The 14,946-nt window shown below is 33.8% G+C and overlaps 2 protein-coding genes across 2 annotated transcripts in view; both read left to right on the top strand.

Moving 5' to 3' along the window:
* baz2ba (bromodomain adjacent to zinc finger domain, 2Ba) overlaps positions 1-11,455 on the top strand; it is a 181,336-nt gene extending 169,881 nt beyond the window's left edge. Inside the window, 4 exon segments of the mRNA XM_056459614.1 lie at positions 4,376-4,522; positions 7,234-7,532; positions 7,618-7,761; positions 10,107-11,455. Of these exon segments, the coding sequence (XP_056315589.1) occupies positions 4,376-4,522; positions 7,234-7,532; positions 7,618-7,761; positions 10,107-10,263 (747 nt within the window). The 3' untranslated portion in view covers positions 10,264-11,455.
* A 2,681-nt stretch (positions 11,456-14,136) lies between these two features.
* The window catches only part of wdsub1 (WD repeat, sterile alpha motif and U-box domain containing 1), a 30,421-nt gene continuing 29,611 nt past the window's right edge, over positions 14,137-14,946 (top strand). The window contains exons 1-2 of the mRNA XM_056459615.1: positions 14,137-14,170; positions 14,519-14,939. Of these exons, the coding sequence (XP_056315590.1) occupies positions 14,542-14,939 (398 nt within the window). The 5' untranslated portion in view covers positions 14,137-14,170; positions 14,519-14,541. The remainder of the gene's footprint in view (positions 14,171-14,518; positions 14,940-14,946) is intronic.

Raw genomic sequence — 14,946 nt, forward strand, 5'->3', positions numbered from 1 at the left:
ATGCATTTTTGATCATTAAAAAAAGAATAATTCTTGTTAAATTAAATGATGATAGTAACATTTTTGTTTTTTCAGAATTTTTTAATCAATGAATAGAAACACATTTGTAGTATTTTTGTATCAATATAGAAGAGTACTGTCACTGTTGATCAATTAAATATAATTATTGCCAATTTAAATACTGTTTTTGATAATTAAAGTATAATAATTCATATTCAAATTATTTAATATAGTATTGTTTAGTCGAAACCTTTGTGTTTTTCCCCAAATTCTTTAATTACTATCATTTCGATCATTTCAATAGAATAATTCTAAATATTTTGGGGAAATATTTAATTAATTATTTAATAAAAACATGTTTATTTGTAGTAGTAGAAAATAATATATCTTAATTTATCAGTGTGTCCAGTCACATCATTTTTATTATAGGAATCTGCAGGGCTTAATTTGTGCCGGAACAAGCCAGATCCGGCATCTCTGAAATCTGATCCGGCACCTCATTTTACCGATACCCCTCCTCACTCGCACCCCCGCTCTTCACTTTTTTCTGCGATTTCCCAAACCCTCTTCGTCCGCGACACTCTCCACCCTCACTTTTTATATTTTGTCCGCGACTTCCCCCACCCCGCTCTCCACTTTAATCTGCGACACCTCTCCCTCCTCTGGTAACATGCTGGATTCGTTACACTGATATGTTCCGGGACCTCGCAATTTACAAATTAAACACTGGGTATCCAATGTTTACATACACATAAATGCTAGCAAAACAAATCATTTATGTTTTGTAAAATCCATGCAGATGTCTATGAAAATAAATTGTACACATAAGCAGGCAATATGTGTGTTATTCACAGCAGAATCACACCTTTAGGCAACTACAACATTTACTCTAGTCTTCGTCCAGTTAAACAGCCACTTCTTTTCAAGTATTTTGGGAGAAGTTGATGAATTTATGTGTTGTAAATCCAGCAGCTCTAATTCGTCCAGCGCAACACGTCATAATAGTGCCCATAACGCATTATAGATCAAATAATATGATCATTATTTACTGTTTAACACTAGAACTGCCGGAGGTCGCTGCGTTCCTAAAATAGCCAATAAATCTGACCCAGCACAAATTTTGTTTAGAAGTTGCCAAAAAAACAAACATACTATTTCACTGTTTTTCGCTACTGTTAACAAAAAGTGTCAAGACTCGTGAAATGATTGTTTCAGGATAACAAGATTATTTTAGGAGTAGTTTAAAATATCTAAATTTGACTTATCTAAATTTTAACTTATTTCTCCAGACTCTCCATCATTCGTTGCATTTTGTGTTTGTACTAGCTCTACAAATCGCCTTCTTTTAGTCATTGTGACTTTATTCATTTATTATAACCACTAATTCAGTGACTGAAATTGAAAGTAAAAGTCATTGGTGAGTAATTTCAAACATAAGCAGTGCATAAATACAAGCGTTTTTATAGGGACCCATGCAGGCGCTTATAGGTATAGATGTCCCACTTTTAAATCTATTTTTTTATCTAAACAATTTTAATATCTGGGACTTGTAAATCAGGCAATTTTAGTAAAAGTCAATGATGGGAGGCTTGAATTTTTTATTGAAGATCTGTTATGTGCATTTTAATAACGTAGTGATGGGTAAAATTGACCCCCTGGCAGTTCTAGTGTTAAAGATAACATTTGTGTGTCCTTACACATTTTTTAATATCAGATATTTCACGATATGCTTTTGTGGTTTGTGAATATTTGATGAAAAATAAATAAAGAAACAAACAATAATAATCTGCGGTTTATAACAAGATAAACCAAGTATGTAAGAAAGATGCATTCTAACCAACAGACACATAAACAAACTCATGATGTGGGGGTCAATTGAAGAGTCCAGATGCAAACAAAAGTGCTCTCTGAACTGTCATATTTCATTTTAAAGACCTTTCAAAAAATTTATTATTTTCCATAAAATTTAAATGACTGAAAATACACACAGGAGCCTGATAAAAATGCTCATTTGTGAAGGAAATTCCAAATGGAATTTAGAAGTTTTTGCATCTGAACTCTTAGAATAGACTGTAGAATAAAAAATGTACTTCTGATAGGGTTTAACAAAATGTTTTTCTGTGTCTAAACTACATAATATCAGCCAAATGTTGCCTTCATGATATGCTTGCCGTGCATATAATGACCCAGGGAGTCAAAACACAAAAATCTCTTTCTTTATCTTTTAATGTGTGTGGATGACACCCAGTGTCATGTCTGGCATGCTACACGACGTCCTGACGGAAGGACTGGCTTGTTTTACTTTTATTTTTTAGTCCTCCGAAACAGGCTGTCACCTCTGTGATGTTGACCGGACTGAAACTTTTCTTTGCACAGTTTTCAAACAGAAATGAAAGACACACAATAGTGTTTGTGCTACTTGATAGAATTATGTAATGGATGAGAGGTTTGTGGAGATATTTCTGCCTTTGTGATGTTTGTTTGACAAGACAGCAGGTACAAAACACAGTCATCTATTACTGAAGTCTGTCACTAATTCTGCATTCTCATTTAGTGCATTTACATGCACATTCTTAAGTCATTCAAAATTGTTTAAAGGTCAAAAACTATTTTTAAAAAACCAAATCGGAATATAAAATATGGTATATGCTTCATATTTTAATACCATCACTGGTGCTTGAAAAAAAACTCTTTCCAGTTATGGCTATTGAGCCCCCTTATGACATTCCGTGCATATGTTTTCCCAAATTAAAAATAAATGTTTAAATAAATCAATAATATCCATATAAAGAAAATGACAACAAATAAATAATTTTTGAATTCATTATATTTTATTCATTATTATTTTGCAAAAAGTATTATTTTAGTGTTTAATAAATTAAAACATCCATTTCCACCAAAATAATAAAAACATAAAAATAAGAATAATAACAGGGTATTTTTGTTTTGTTTTTGCTCCATTTTGTATTGCATATGTAAATGCCTTTATCTGCATTCTAGCAGTTTATGCGCATGTCTGATTGTGCATGTGAGGTACGTCACACACGGAAGAGTAGAAAACACCATGGCCACCATTTGTTTATATGTGAATTACATCAAGACTAAACAATGTCTGAAACAATCCATTTTCAATATTTTGTTCCACTCAGTCGCTGAAACTGGCAATTTCAGCAGTGAAATATCCCACTTCTGAACATAATGCGTTCCACAGTCGCATTTTCACCATGTGAGATGTGATAAATTCATATCGCAATCGATGAAAGCAATTATTGGTCAGGAAGCAACATGTAGTTTCATATTTCTTTTCAATGATTCAACAAGAATTTAGGAGTCAGGATGGCATAATCTGACTCTTGTAAAAGAATTGAATTACCAATAATTGGCACAATTACATTAAATGTTATGAAATATTTACATCTCACATGGTGAAAACGCAACTGTGGAACACATTATGTTCAGAAGTGGGATGTTTCACTGCTGAAATTGCCAGTTCTGACTGTGTCCCGCACTCCAGTACAGAAGGTGGCAGTAAATTATTTTCTGCAATGCAGCATGAGCCAACAATTATAATTTTTTTAAAAATACAAAAGATCTTTTATTTGATTGGTTCATCAACTCATCGATTATTTACAGATGATATTAGACACGAGTATATTTACTAGACTGAGGTAACTATGAAGAATGAAGGCATTTCAGCTCAAGGCAGAGATCCTGCAGTGTCAGACAATATCCAGGAGAAATTATGTCAATAAAAATGAAGGATCAGCATTTTTAGAGAACACTTTAGTGATAAAGACTGAGTTACAAAACATAAACACCCGGTTTACTTTAACCAATGCTTAAAGGCACAGTTCATCCAAAAATTCAACATTTAGTTTTCTTTACTTGTTCCAAACCTGTTTGAGTTTCTGTTGAACACAAATGAAGATTTTCTGACAAATAAAACAGACATTGGCTTGTTTTTCCTACTATAGAAGTCAGTGGCTACAGATTTCTAACATTATTCAAAATATCTTCCTTCATGTTCAACAGAAAACTCATAAAGGTTTGAACACGAGCCAACTAAAGCAGAGCCTCAGAGCCACACCGATCCATTATGTCATTACTCTAGACTAATGGCAGTTCAAAGGTGTTTGCTTTTTCTAAGTAAAGTTTGCCTTTATATGCTGATTTAAACTCCTGAAACATTAGTTTAATTTGTCAACAATGATTTTACAGTCCCATCAGTTCATTCGTCAATATCTTTTGAAGCATTTCAGGGTATTCGCTGTATAAATGGTTTAAGTTTATTGCAACGTGTATATTTTTTTAGACTTATCTCATTGCTTTATAATTTTTTTCATTTTAAAATGTTATTTTCTGTTTGTGTTCTTAGTACTGTCAGATATGCCGAAAGGGTGATAATGAAGACCTGCTTCTGCTGTGTGACGGATGTGATAAGGGCTGTCACACCTATTGCCACAAACCCAAGATAACCACCATTCCAGAGGGAGACTGGTACTGCCCCGACTGCATTTCCAAGGTAAACACCTCCAGTTCACAAGTGGCCATTTTCTTTTAGAGCTGTGTCTCTGTAATATATATACAGTTGAAGTCTGAATTATAAGCCCCCTGTATATTTTTTCCCCAATTTCCTTTTAACGAAGAGAAGATTTTTTTCAACACATTTCTAAACATAATAGTTTTAATAACTAATTTAATAACTGATTTATTTGATCTTTGCCATGATGACAGTAAATAATATTTGACTAGATATTCTTTAAGACACTTCTATACAGCTTAAAGTGACATTTAAAGGCTTAACTAGGTTAATTAGGCAAGTTAGTGTAATGAGGCAAGTCATTGTATAACAAGTTTTTTCTGCAGACAATCAAAAAATTGCTTGAGGGATGAATAATATTGACCTTAAAATGTTTGTTTGTTTTTTTTTTACTTTATTTTAGCCGAAATAAAACATAAGACTTTCTCCAGAAGAAAAAAAATATTGTAGGAAATACCAACACAATCTCACGCCAATTTGTAACTTCTTGATTTAGTGGCTAATTCGTACGAATTCGTACGATCCAATTCATACAGTTTAGTGCGATTTGCTCATCCCCCTATGACGGTTGGGTTTAGGGGTGGGGTTAGGTACCACACCTCCTTTTTAAAATCGTACAATTTCGTACAATTGAACTCGTACGAATTAGCCACCAAACTGACAAAACGTAAAATACTTCCGTTTTCTCGTGAGATCAGGCTGGAAATACTGTGAAAAATTCCTTGCTCTGTTAAACATCATTTGGGAAATATTTCTTTGAAATATGTGATTGGATTGATCTGATGAACCAGACATTGTGAAAAAGTTCTCACAAATCAGATATTTAATAAAGCCTTTATAAAATTAAATACATATTTGCTTTTGATCAATTCAATTTAATTATTGCCAAATATTTTTTTATTAATATATAAAAAAATATTAATATGCATTTTTGATCATTAAAAAATAATTTATGTTAAAATGAATGAATATATAATATATATTTTTTCAGAATTCTTTAAATAATGAATAGAAATTTAAATCAATTAAATGTAATTATTGCCAAATAAAAAATATATAATATATTTAATATATTAATATATTTTTTATTTAATATATTTTTTTATTTAAATGAATTAATAGTATTATTTAGTATTATTTAGAGGAAACCCTTATTTTTTTTCCAAATTCATTAATTACTATTATTTGAATGTAATATTTACAAATATGTTACCATGGTAACTTAGACTTTACACACCTGAAACTTGCCTACAGCACTTATTCACTGTTGCTCTTATAGTTGTGTAAATTGCTTCCTTGTCCTCATTTGTAAGTCGCTTTGGATAAAATGTAAATGTAAATATGTAGGGAAATATATATACACATTTACAAACACATTTATTTGTATTTTTTTTGTCAGAAGAAATGTAGTAATGTTTAAATCAGAGATGCCCAAACTAGGGCCCATGGGCAAAAGTTGGCCCATGGTAACCTTTGATTTGATTTGAAGAGATGGACAAATGATGGGGAAGGTTGGGGCGATTCCCTCAGAGATTGTCATTTCTAATTTAACATACATGTTAATTACTGAGCTACAAAAAAGCTAAACTAAAATTAAATGTTTCAATTAAATGTTGTGATTTAATGATCATAAAACCCTAAAACGCATTTTTTTAGATGCTGACAGATATATATGTGTGGCACGTTGCTAAAAGCCTTATTAGGACACATATATTTTACCATCGGGTAAAAATGGATTCACTATTTTTATGAATTAAAAAAACTAAATGAATCCATTGTGTTATAAATGACATGGTTTTATTGTAAGAAGTACATTGTAAAATGTTTAAAGTATAGATATACCTATTAATACGATTAAAGTATTTTAATATATATTTAGTATTATTAAATAAGTAAGCCACCATGGTGACTTTAATGTAGTACAGTGTATTTAGCTTTAGTCCATCACCCTCAATCAAGTTTGATTTTTGACCCTTCATAAGAAAAAGTTTGGGCACCCCTGTTTTTTTTTTTATTTGTATTTTTTGTCGATTTGTGTCAATAGGTATAGTTTTTAGCATTTTGGAGAAGAGTTTTTCTATTTTTGTAGATTGTTTTATAATTAGAAATAGACTTTTTAGGGAAACAAACTATGATTGTTTTACTCTTTCATCCTTTTTGCTTATAAAATATGCATTACATCAAATCATAGATATTTTTCTCTGCAAAAGTAAGCTATTTTCTACAAATTTCTACTAGACTTCATAGTTATTAACTGTTATAGAAAAAGCAATGAATTGTAAAACTATTTCCACTGATAATAGTGTTTGTGAATATGACAGTACATTCAAATAAATACCAGTTTGCTATTTATTGGACTGCTTCTGTACTGCTAGAACGACACTAGGAGACTCGCATTCATGTTGCAAATGAGCTGCTCCTATGTTAAAAACAAAGTGAACACTTACTCAAAATTATCTTTTGGCATAGTTTAGCTAGTTTTCTGCAGATATATAAACAAAATTCTGCACCTCTACCCATAAACTGCATGATTTAGTTTTTAAAATGACAGTATAAACAGTAGTAGTACACATAATGATTATAAATGTGTCAGTTCATGTGTGTAATGAGCTCCTACTATTCAATCTAGCACTTGGAAACGGTGTTGTCTATTGTGTTCACCAGTTCTAAACCAGCCCTGTTTACCGTTTCAGGCAAGTGGTCAGTCGCCAAAATCAAAATCGAAGACCCCGAATCGTGCAGCACCAGCCAGCGGAGGGAAAAAGACAGCAGAAGCAGCAAAGAAAAGCAAGAAGCAGGCAGAAACGGGTGAAGAAGAGGAGGCCACCAGCAGCACCAACAGCACCCCAAAGAAAGCAACCGCCGCCTCCAGCCAGAACAAGAAGAACAGCGCCTCCACCCCAAACCAGACGGCCTCCAAACCGGACAGTCCCGCCTGCGTGAAGAGAGCCAAAACAGCCCGGGACAACAACCGCGACCTGGGCCTGTGCAGGTGAGCGCTGCGCCCGCTCTGCTGGATGTGTGCTCGTGGACCTGCTGTGTGGTTTTAATGCGGGTTTTTGTTTTGTGTTTTGCAGGATTCTGTTGGCTGAACTGGAACGTCATCAGGATGCCTGGCCTTTCCTCAATCCTGTAAACCTCAAGTCTGTCCCAGGGTACCGCAAAGTCATTAAAAAACCCATGGACTTCTCCACCATCCGGGAGAAACTCGTCAGCAGCCAGTAAGAGTTTTTTGGGGCTTTGTTTTTTGAAGAAGTTCATTTAAAACTCTTCAGTTCTGTTCTCACTCCATCACCAAAATGGTTAAATGTTTACTTTTTGTATTTATTATTTTTAATTTATCAATATTAGTAACTAAATTATACTTACTTAATCCCAGGGCTATTTATATCAGCATTGATATTTAGCCGAATCATATTGGTGTTTCGTAACATCTAGTTTTTATGAGGTGAGTTGTTAGCTTAACGCTCAACCTCCAATCTGGAAGTCCAAGACATACACACATAAACTACAGACAACTTAGCTTATTCAATTCACCTATACCGCATATCTTTGGACTTGTGGGGGAAACCGGAGCACCCGGAGGAAACCCACGCAAACTCGGGGAGAACATGCAAACTCCACACAGAAATGCCAACTGACCCAGCTGGGGCCCGAACCAGTGACCTTCTTGCTGTGAGGTGACAGCGCTACCCATTGCGCCACTGTGTCGGCCAACTAAATTATAACATAATAATTTAATATATAAAATAATATATAATTTATAAATATATATAATGTATTTTGTCTATTATATATTATATATGTATAATATACATTTTATATATATAATAACATTTTGTCAATTTTCAAGCCTCCTGTGGACAGGTGTTGAGAATTAGCAAGTTTGCTAAAAAACACTCAAACAAATGCACTTGGTTGTCCAGGGAAATTGTGATGACCATGTCAAATAAATGAATAAATATAAAATAATATAATATAATTATTATAATATAAAAATTATGATAACTTAAATAAATAGATGCTAATAAAATTACAAATGCTGCACATAAAATACTTAAAAATATATAAATATAGAAAAAATAAAATAAATAAATAGAAATACATGTATACTATAAAGGATATTTTTCTGTCAATATTAAGGATTATACTTTTAACATTACAAGTGATACTAAAATGTGTCCACTTAAAATAATTGGAAAAATAATAAAAAAACTAAAATAATTATGAGAATAATAAGAATTAAAATGACAAAATAATAATAACTGGCGCAGTGGGTAGTGCTGTTTGTGTCTTTTTCACTTATTTAATTTCTTTGGAAGCACTATTAAATTGTTACGTTTTGTTGTCCTTTAGTGTGACACACCTATTTATTAAAACTGTCCAAAAAAATATATTATTCATAATTTAATGTAAGGGGCAGCACGGTGGCTCAGTGGTTAGCACTGTCGCCTCACAGCAAGAAGGTCACTGGTTCAAGCCCCAGCTGGGCTAGTTGGTGTTTCTGTGTGGAGTTTGCATGTTCTCCCCGTGTTTGCGTGGGTTTCCTTCAGGTGCTTTGGTTTCCCCCACAGTCCAAAGACATGCGGTACAGGTGAATTGAATAAACTAAATTGGCTCTAGTGTGTGTGTGTGTGTGAATGATTGTATATGGATATTTACCAGTACTGGGTTGCAGCTGGAAGGGTATCCGCTGTGTAAAACATATGCTGGAGTAGTTGGTGGTTTATTCCGCTGTGGCGACCCCTGATGAATAAAGGGACTAAGCCGAAGGAAAATGAATGAATTTCACATAAAACAAATAGCACAATAAGCAAATAGGTGTCCAACAATGAAGATATTTCTATATTGAGTTTTTTTTTATGGTAGAGTTCAGAAAAAACAAATGTTTAAAGAATTGATCGAGTTAGTGACCCCCAATATTTTTTTAAGCATTAGACTTCAAAGTACTTACAGCTGAAGTCAGAATTATTTGCCCACCTTTTAATTATTATTTTTTTTAAATATTTCCCAAATAATGTTTAACAGAGCAAGGAAATTTTCACAGTATGTCTGATAATATTTTTTCTTCTGGAGAAAGTCTTATTTGTTTTATTTTGGCTAGAATAAAAGCAGTTTTAATTTTTTTTTAAATCATTTTAAGGTCAAAATTATTAGCCCCTTTAAGCTTTATTTTTTTCGATAGCCTACAGAACAAACCATCGTTATACAATAACTTGCCTAATTACCCTAACCTGCCTAGTAAGCCTATTTAGCCTAGTTAAGCCTTTAAATGTCACTTTAAGCTGTATAGAAGTGTCCTGAAAAAATTCCTAGTAAAATATTATTTACTGTCATCATGGCAAAGATAAAATAAATCAGTTATTAGAGATGAGTTACTAAAACTATTATTTTAAGAAATGTGTTGAAAAAAATCTCTGTTAAACAGAAATTGGAGAAAAAATAAACTTGGCGGCTAATAATTCAGGGAGGCTAATAATTCTGACTTTAACTGTAAATATTTAAAAACTATTTGTCAACCATTTGTGATTCATTAACCAATCTGACCATTTGCTCTGTTCTTTAGGTATCAGAATTTAGAAACGTTCATCATCGACGTCAACCTGGTGTTCGACAACTGCGAGAAGTTCAACGAGGACAATTCGGACATCGGGCGCGCAGGACACAACATGAGGAAGTTCTTCGAGAAGAGGTGGACTGAGCTGCTCAAGCAGACTAACTGAGTCATTTCAACACATCAACACCCAAAGAGACACGAGACAGAGGGTGTCATGTGCAATAGCATTTCCTTCAGTAAAAAAGAGAGAGAGAAATCGCACTGAAATTTCAACCGTCAGAGCTGTAATGTACTAAGGAGAAACAGAAAAATTACGAAAAAAAAAAACATCCCTTTCCACTACTTGTAAATATCTTTTTATTTTCGGTTTTGTATTTTTACTTTATGGTTAATATTATAGTGAATGTATTTAATTTTTTTAAAATGATTATTTATGACTTAATAAAAAAGAAAGGTCCACTCTTCGTTTTCTATGAAAAGGAAGAAACAGCAAAAACTGCTTTAAATCTAATGGAATGTGTATTTGTTTTTTTGTTTTGGTGTTTTTTTTTCCTCCTCTCCAAATATGAAAGCCAAGAAAAAAAAAAAAGAAACTGTTTACACTGTTCTGTGCCATGTGGCATCAGAGTATTCAACCCTCTGAAAGTGAACTAACGGCATCACTGTATACACACACACACACAAACACAAACACACATAAACAAGCAAACCGGAGGCACCCATGTGTACATACTGTCTATTAATGTCAATATATTGAGTCTCGTTTGGAATGATGGTGTACATATTGTTTCAGACATTGGATATCGTTTATGCCTTAGGACGATTGTAGCAATTAATTTTAGTCTTAAAGTGATTAATAATATACATTTATTGTTTGTACAGTATATACATATCCTCTACAAAACACTGTGGTCTCCTTAATCTTAGTAGTGCCTGCCCTTCAGAACAGGGTGTAGGGAAGAGAATTCGCTTTTCTTTCGTTTTTGTTTCTTTGTTCCCCCTTTTTTTTTGTAGCGTTCTTGTTTTTCTTCTATAAAACACATCACGGCCTCCACTGTACGAAACTGTCGGAGTGTTTCTTCAGTATCCCTGGCTCAAAGAGTCTCCTGCGTTATATTGGTGGCCCACTGGAGGCAGCTAGAACAGAGTTTTTTTGTACCTGCGTCAGAGTACTTGAAGTTATTTTATTTAAAGATATCGTGGGAAACAAATGGTAGCGTTCTTTTTGTAGGAGCATTATTTTTCACTAGTGTGTGTGTGCGTGCGTGTGTGTGTGTGTATGTGAGAGTGCGAGCGTGTGTTTGTGCGAATGTGTGGGTGTTTGGCACGGACTTATTAAAAGGATGTTTTTAAATCCACACAGTGTCGTATGTGTTTGTTTGCTCCTTTTGATGTTGGCAAAATGGTTTTATTGTACGAATCTTGTTATTGGTAATTAATAATTTTTAACTTTCATTCAGCATTTTTAAGCTTTTAATCATTATTGATGGGTTAAATAGTAATATATATATATATATATATATATATATATATATATATATATATATATATATATATATATATATATATATATATATATATATATATATATACATACATACATGCATACATACATACATTAAAGTAATATTTAATTCACTATATAATATGTGTTTAATCCATGAGTGGCAAATATTTGATACTTTAACTGAATATTTGAATAGTAAATTAATAATATGCTATAAAATATTAACACAATACCTTTCTCGTACTATTTTGATTGAAGTATTTAGCATTTAAATGGGCATAACAAAAATAATAACGATGAAAGGTCTAAAATGAATAGCTATTTTAAAAATTATTTTAATTTTTTCGTCATGCCATGAAAGTAAGCTGTAAAATAATTTTCTTGGTCAGTGACCTTTACATATAAAATAAAAAAATAAAACTGAAAAGCTAAAATGGTTTATTCCAAATCAATTTGCTGAATATGTTAATATTACAAAAAAAAAAAATAAATAAATAAAAAAAATAATTATATATATATATATATATATATGTATATATATATATATATATATATATATGTATATATATATATATATATATATATATATATATATATATATATATGTATATGTATATATATATATATATATATATATATATATATATATATATATATATATATATATATATATATATATATATATATATATATATATGTATATGTATATATATATATATATATATATATATATATATATATATATATATATATATATATATATATATGTATGTATGTATGTATGTATGTACTAAATATACTTTATAAATTTTGTCATTTACACTTTTATTACATTGTTATTAAACCTAACTTCACTGAAATATTCATACATTCATTTATTTTCTTTTCGGCTTAGTCCGTTTTTTAATCCGGGGTCGCCACAGCGGAATGAACCGCCAATTTGTCCAGCACATGTTTTACACAGCAGATGCATCTATGCTCCATACACACTCATACACTACGGACAATTTAGCCTACCCGATTCGTCTATACCGCAGGTCTTTGGACACCCGGAAGAAATCCACGCAAATGCAGGGAGAACATGCAATCTCCACACAGAATCGGCAACTGACACAGCCGAGGCTCGAAGCAGTGACCTTCTTGCTGTGAGACGACAGCACTACCTACAGCGCCACTGCAGTAAAAAATTAATTATGCCATAGTTGCTAAGGATATATTAGTAATGTATTCCTTCTATTCAAATTATAATACAAAAGTAATAAAACAACAAATTAAAAAGAAATTACAGTAAAATGACTAAAACTTTACCTAAAATTTAATTGAATAGAGAAAATGTACCAAATGTACCTCATTTCTATCTAATTAGTATTTCAGAAACTGCTGATCTACTGGGATTTTCACGCACAACAATCTCTAGGGTTTACAGAGAATAGTCCGAAAAAGAGAAAATATCCAGTTAGCGGCAGTTCTGTGGGCGCAAATGCCTTGTCCATGCCAGAGGTCAGAGGAGAATGGCCAGACTGGTTCCAGCTAATAGAAAGAAAATAACTCAAATAACCACTCGTTACAACCGAGGTGTGCAGAAGAGCATCTCTGAACCCACAACATGCCCAACCCTGAGGCGGATGAGCTACAGCAGGAAAAGACCACACCGGGTGCCCCTCCTGTCAGCTAAGAACTGAAAACTGAGGCTACAATTCACACAGGCGCACCAAAATTGGACAATAGAAGATTGAAAAAACATGCCTGGTCTGGTGAGTCTCGATTTCTGCTGTGGCATTCGGATGGTAGGGTCAGAATTTGGCATCAGACAACACCATGAAATCATGGATTCATCCTGCCTTGTATCAACGGTTCATGCTGGCGGTGGTGGTGTAATGGTATGGGGGATATTTATTGGCACACTTTGGGCCCATTAGTACCAGTTGAGCATTGTTTCAACACCACAGCCTACCTGAGTATTGTTACTGACCATGTCTGTCCCTTTATAACCACAGTGTACCCCACTTCTGATGGCTACTTTCAGCAGGATAACGCACCATCTCATAAAGCGTGAATAATCTCAGACTGGTTTATTGAACATGACAATGAGTTCACTGTACTCAAATGACCTCCACATTCACCAGATCTCAATCCAATAGAGCACCTTTGGGATGTGGTGGAACGGAAGATTCGCATCAAGGATGTGCAGCTGACAAATCTACAGCAACTGCGTGATGCGATCATGTCAATATGGATCAAAATCTCTGAGGAATATTTCCAGTACCTTGTTGAATCGAAGAATTAAGGTAGCTCTGAACTTAAAAGTGGGTTCAACCTGGTAATAGTAAGGTGTACCTAATAAAGTGGCCGGTGAGTGTATTTTCTAATATCAATTGTAATTTAGAATTATTAACATCTAATTTACTTTATACAAATAAGGGTATAAGATCGAATATGGGTGCACAATCAATAAGCAAATGCACATTTGGTTAAACCGATACCAGAAAGCGCCACAGTAAACAAAAACCACGTGGTGTCCATGAAAGTCACGTCACGTGACATAACCGGGAAGTGTTCGCAGGAGGTACGTTGTCTTCAAACATTTTGTACACATTACATATATCTTACACTATAACGTAAACAACGGAAATACAATAAAAATATCTAGAAGTAACACTAGTTTCATAAACACGATAAACGGATAGTGTTATAAAAATGTGTGTGTGATCATGTTATAAGATATTGAGTGACTTAGGTGTTATCAAAACACGGCGTTTTCCTCAGTTTTAACTTGAGAATTAAGTTTGTAAATTAACTGAAGTTAACAAAAAATAACGCGTCTAGTTTTCAGTTTAAGAAATATAACGTCAATCGAGAATTGTTGTTTTTCCCCGTTATGTGAGAGACTTCCTCTTCCTGTGCTTTATTAAAGGGAACAGACGAGGACACATCAACATGGTGTCTCTTATCTGCACCTTACAAAGTCACCGGGACGATGTAAACTGCGTCGCTTTCTCCGGCGATCTTTTGGCGACCTGTTCCGCGGACAAGAGCATCTGTGTTTACTCCAGCCGAGACTTCAGCGAGCTGCCCTTCTCCCCGCTGTCCGGACATGGCTACGGCGTCCACTGCTGCTGCTTCAGCGCCTGCGGGCAGTACCTGGCCTCCTGCTCCACCGATGCCACGACTATGGTATGGTCGATGGACACCGGGGAGATCGAGGCCGTCCTGGAGCATCCGGGCCGCAGTCCGGTGCGGGTGTGCGCCTTCTCCCCGGACTCCTCTCACCTGGTGTCCGGAGGCTCTGACGGCTCCATCGCGCTGTGGGATTTTACCTCCAGGACGCTGCGCAGGTACACT

This window comes from Danio aesculapii, chromosome 6 (assembly GCF_903798145.1).
Source record: "Danio aesculapii chromosome 6, fDanAes4.1, whole genome shotgun sequence".
NCBI classification, from domain to species: Eukaryota; Metazoa; Chordata; class Actinopteri; order Cypriniformes; family Danionidae; genus Danio; species Danio aesculapii.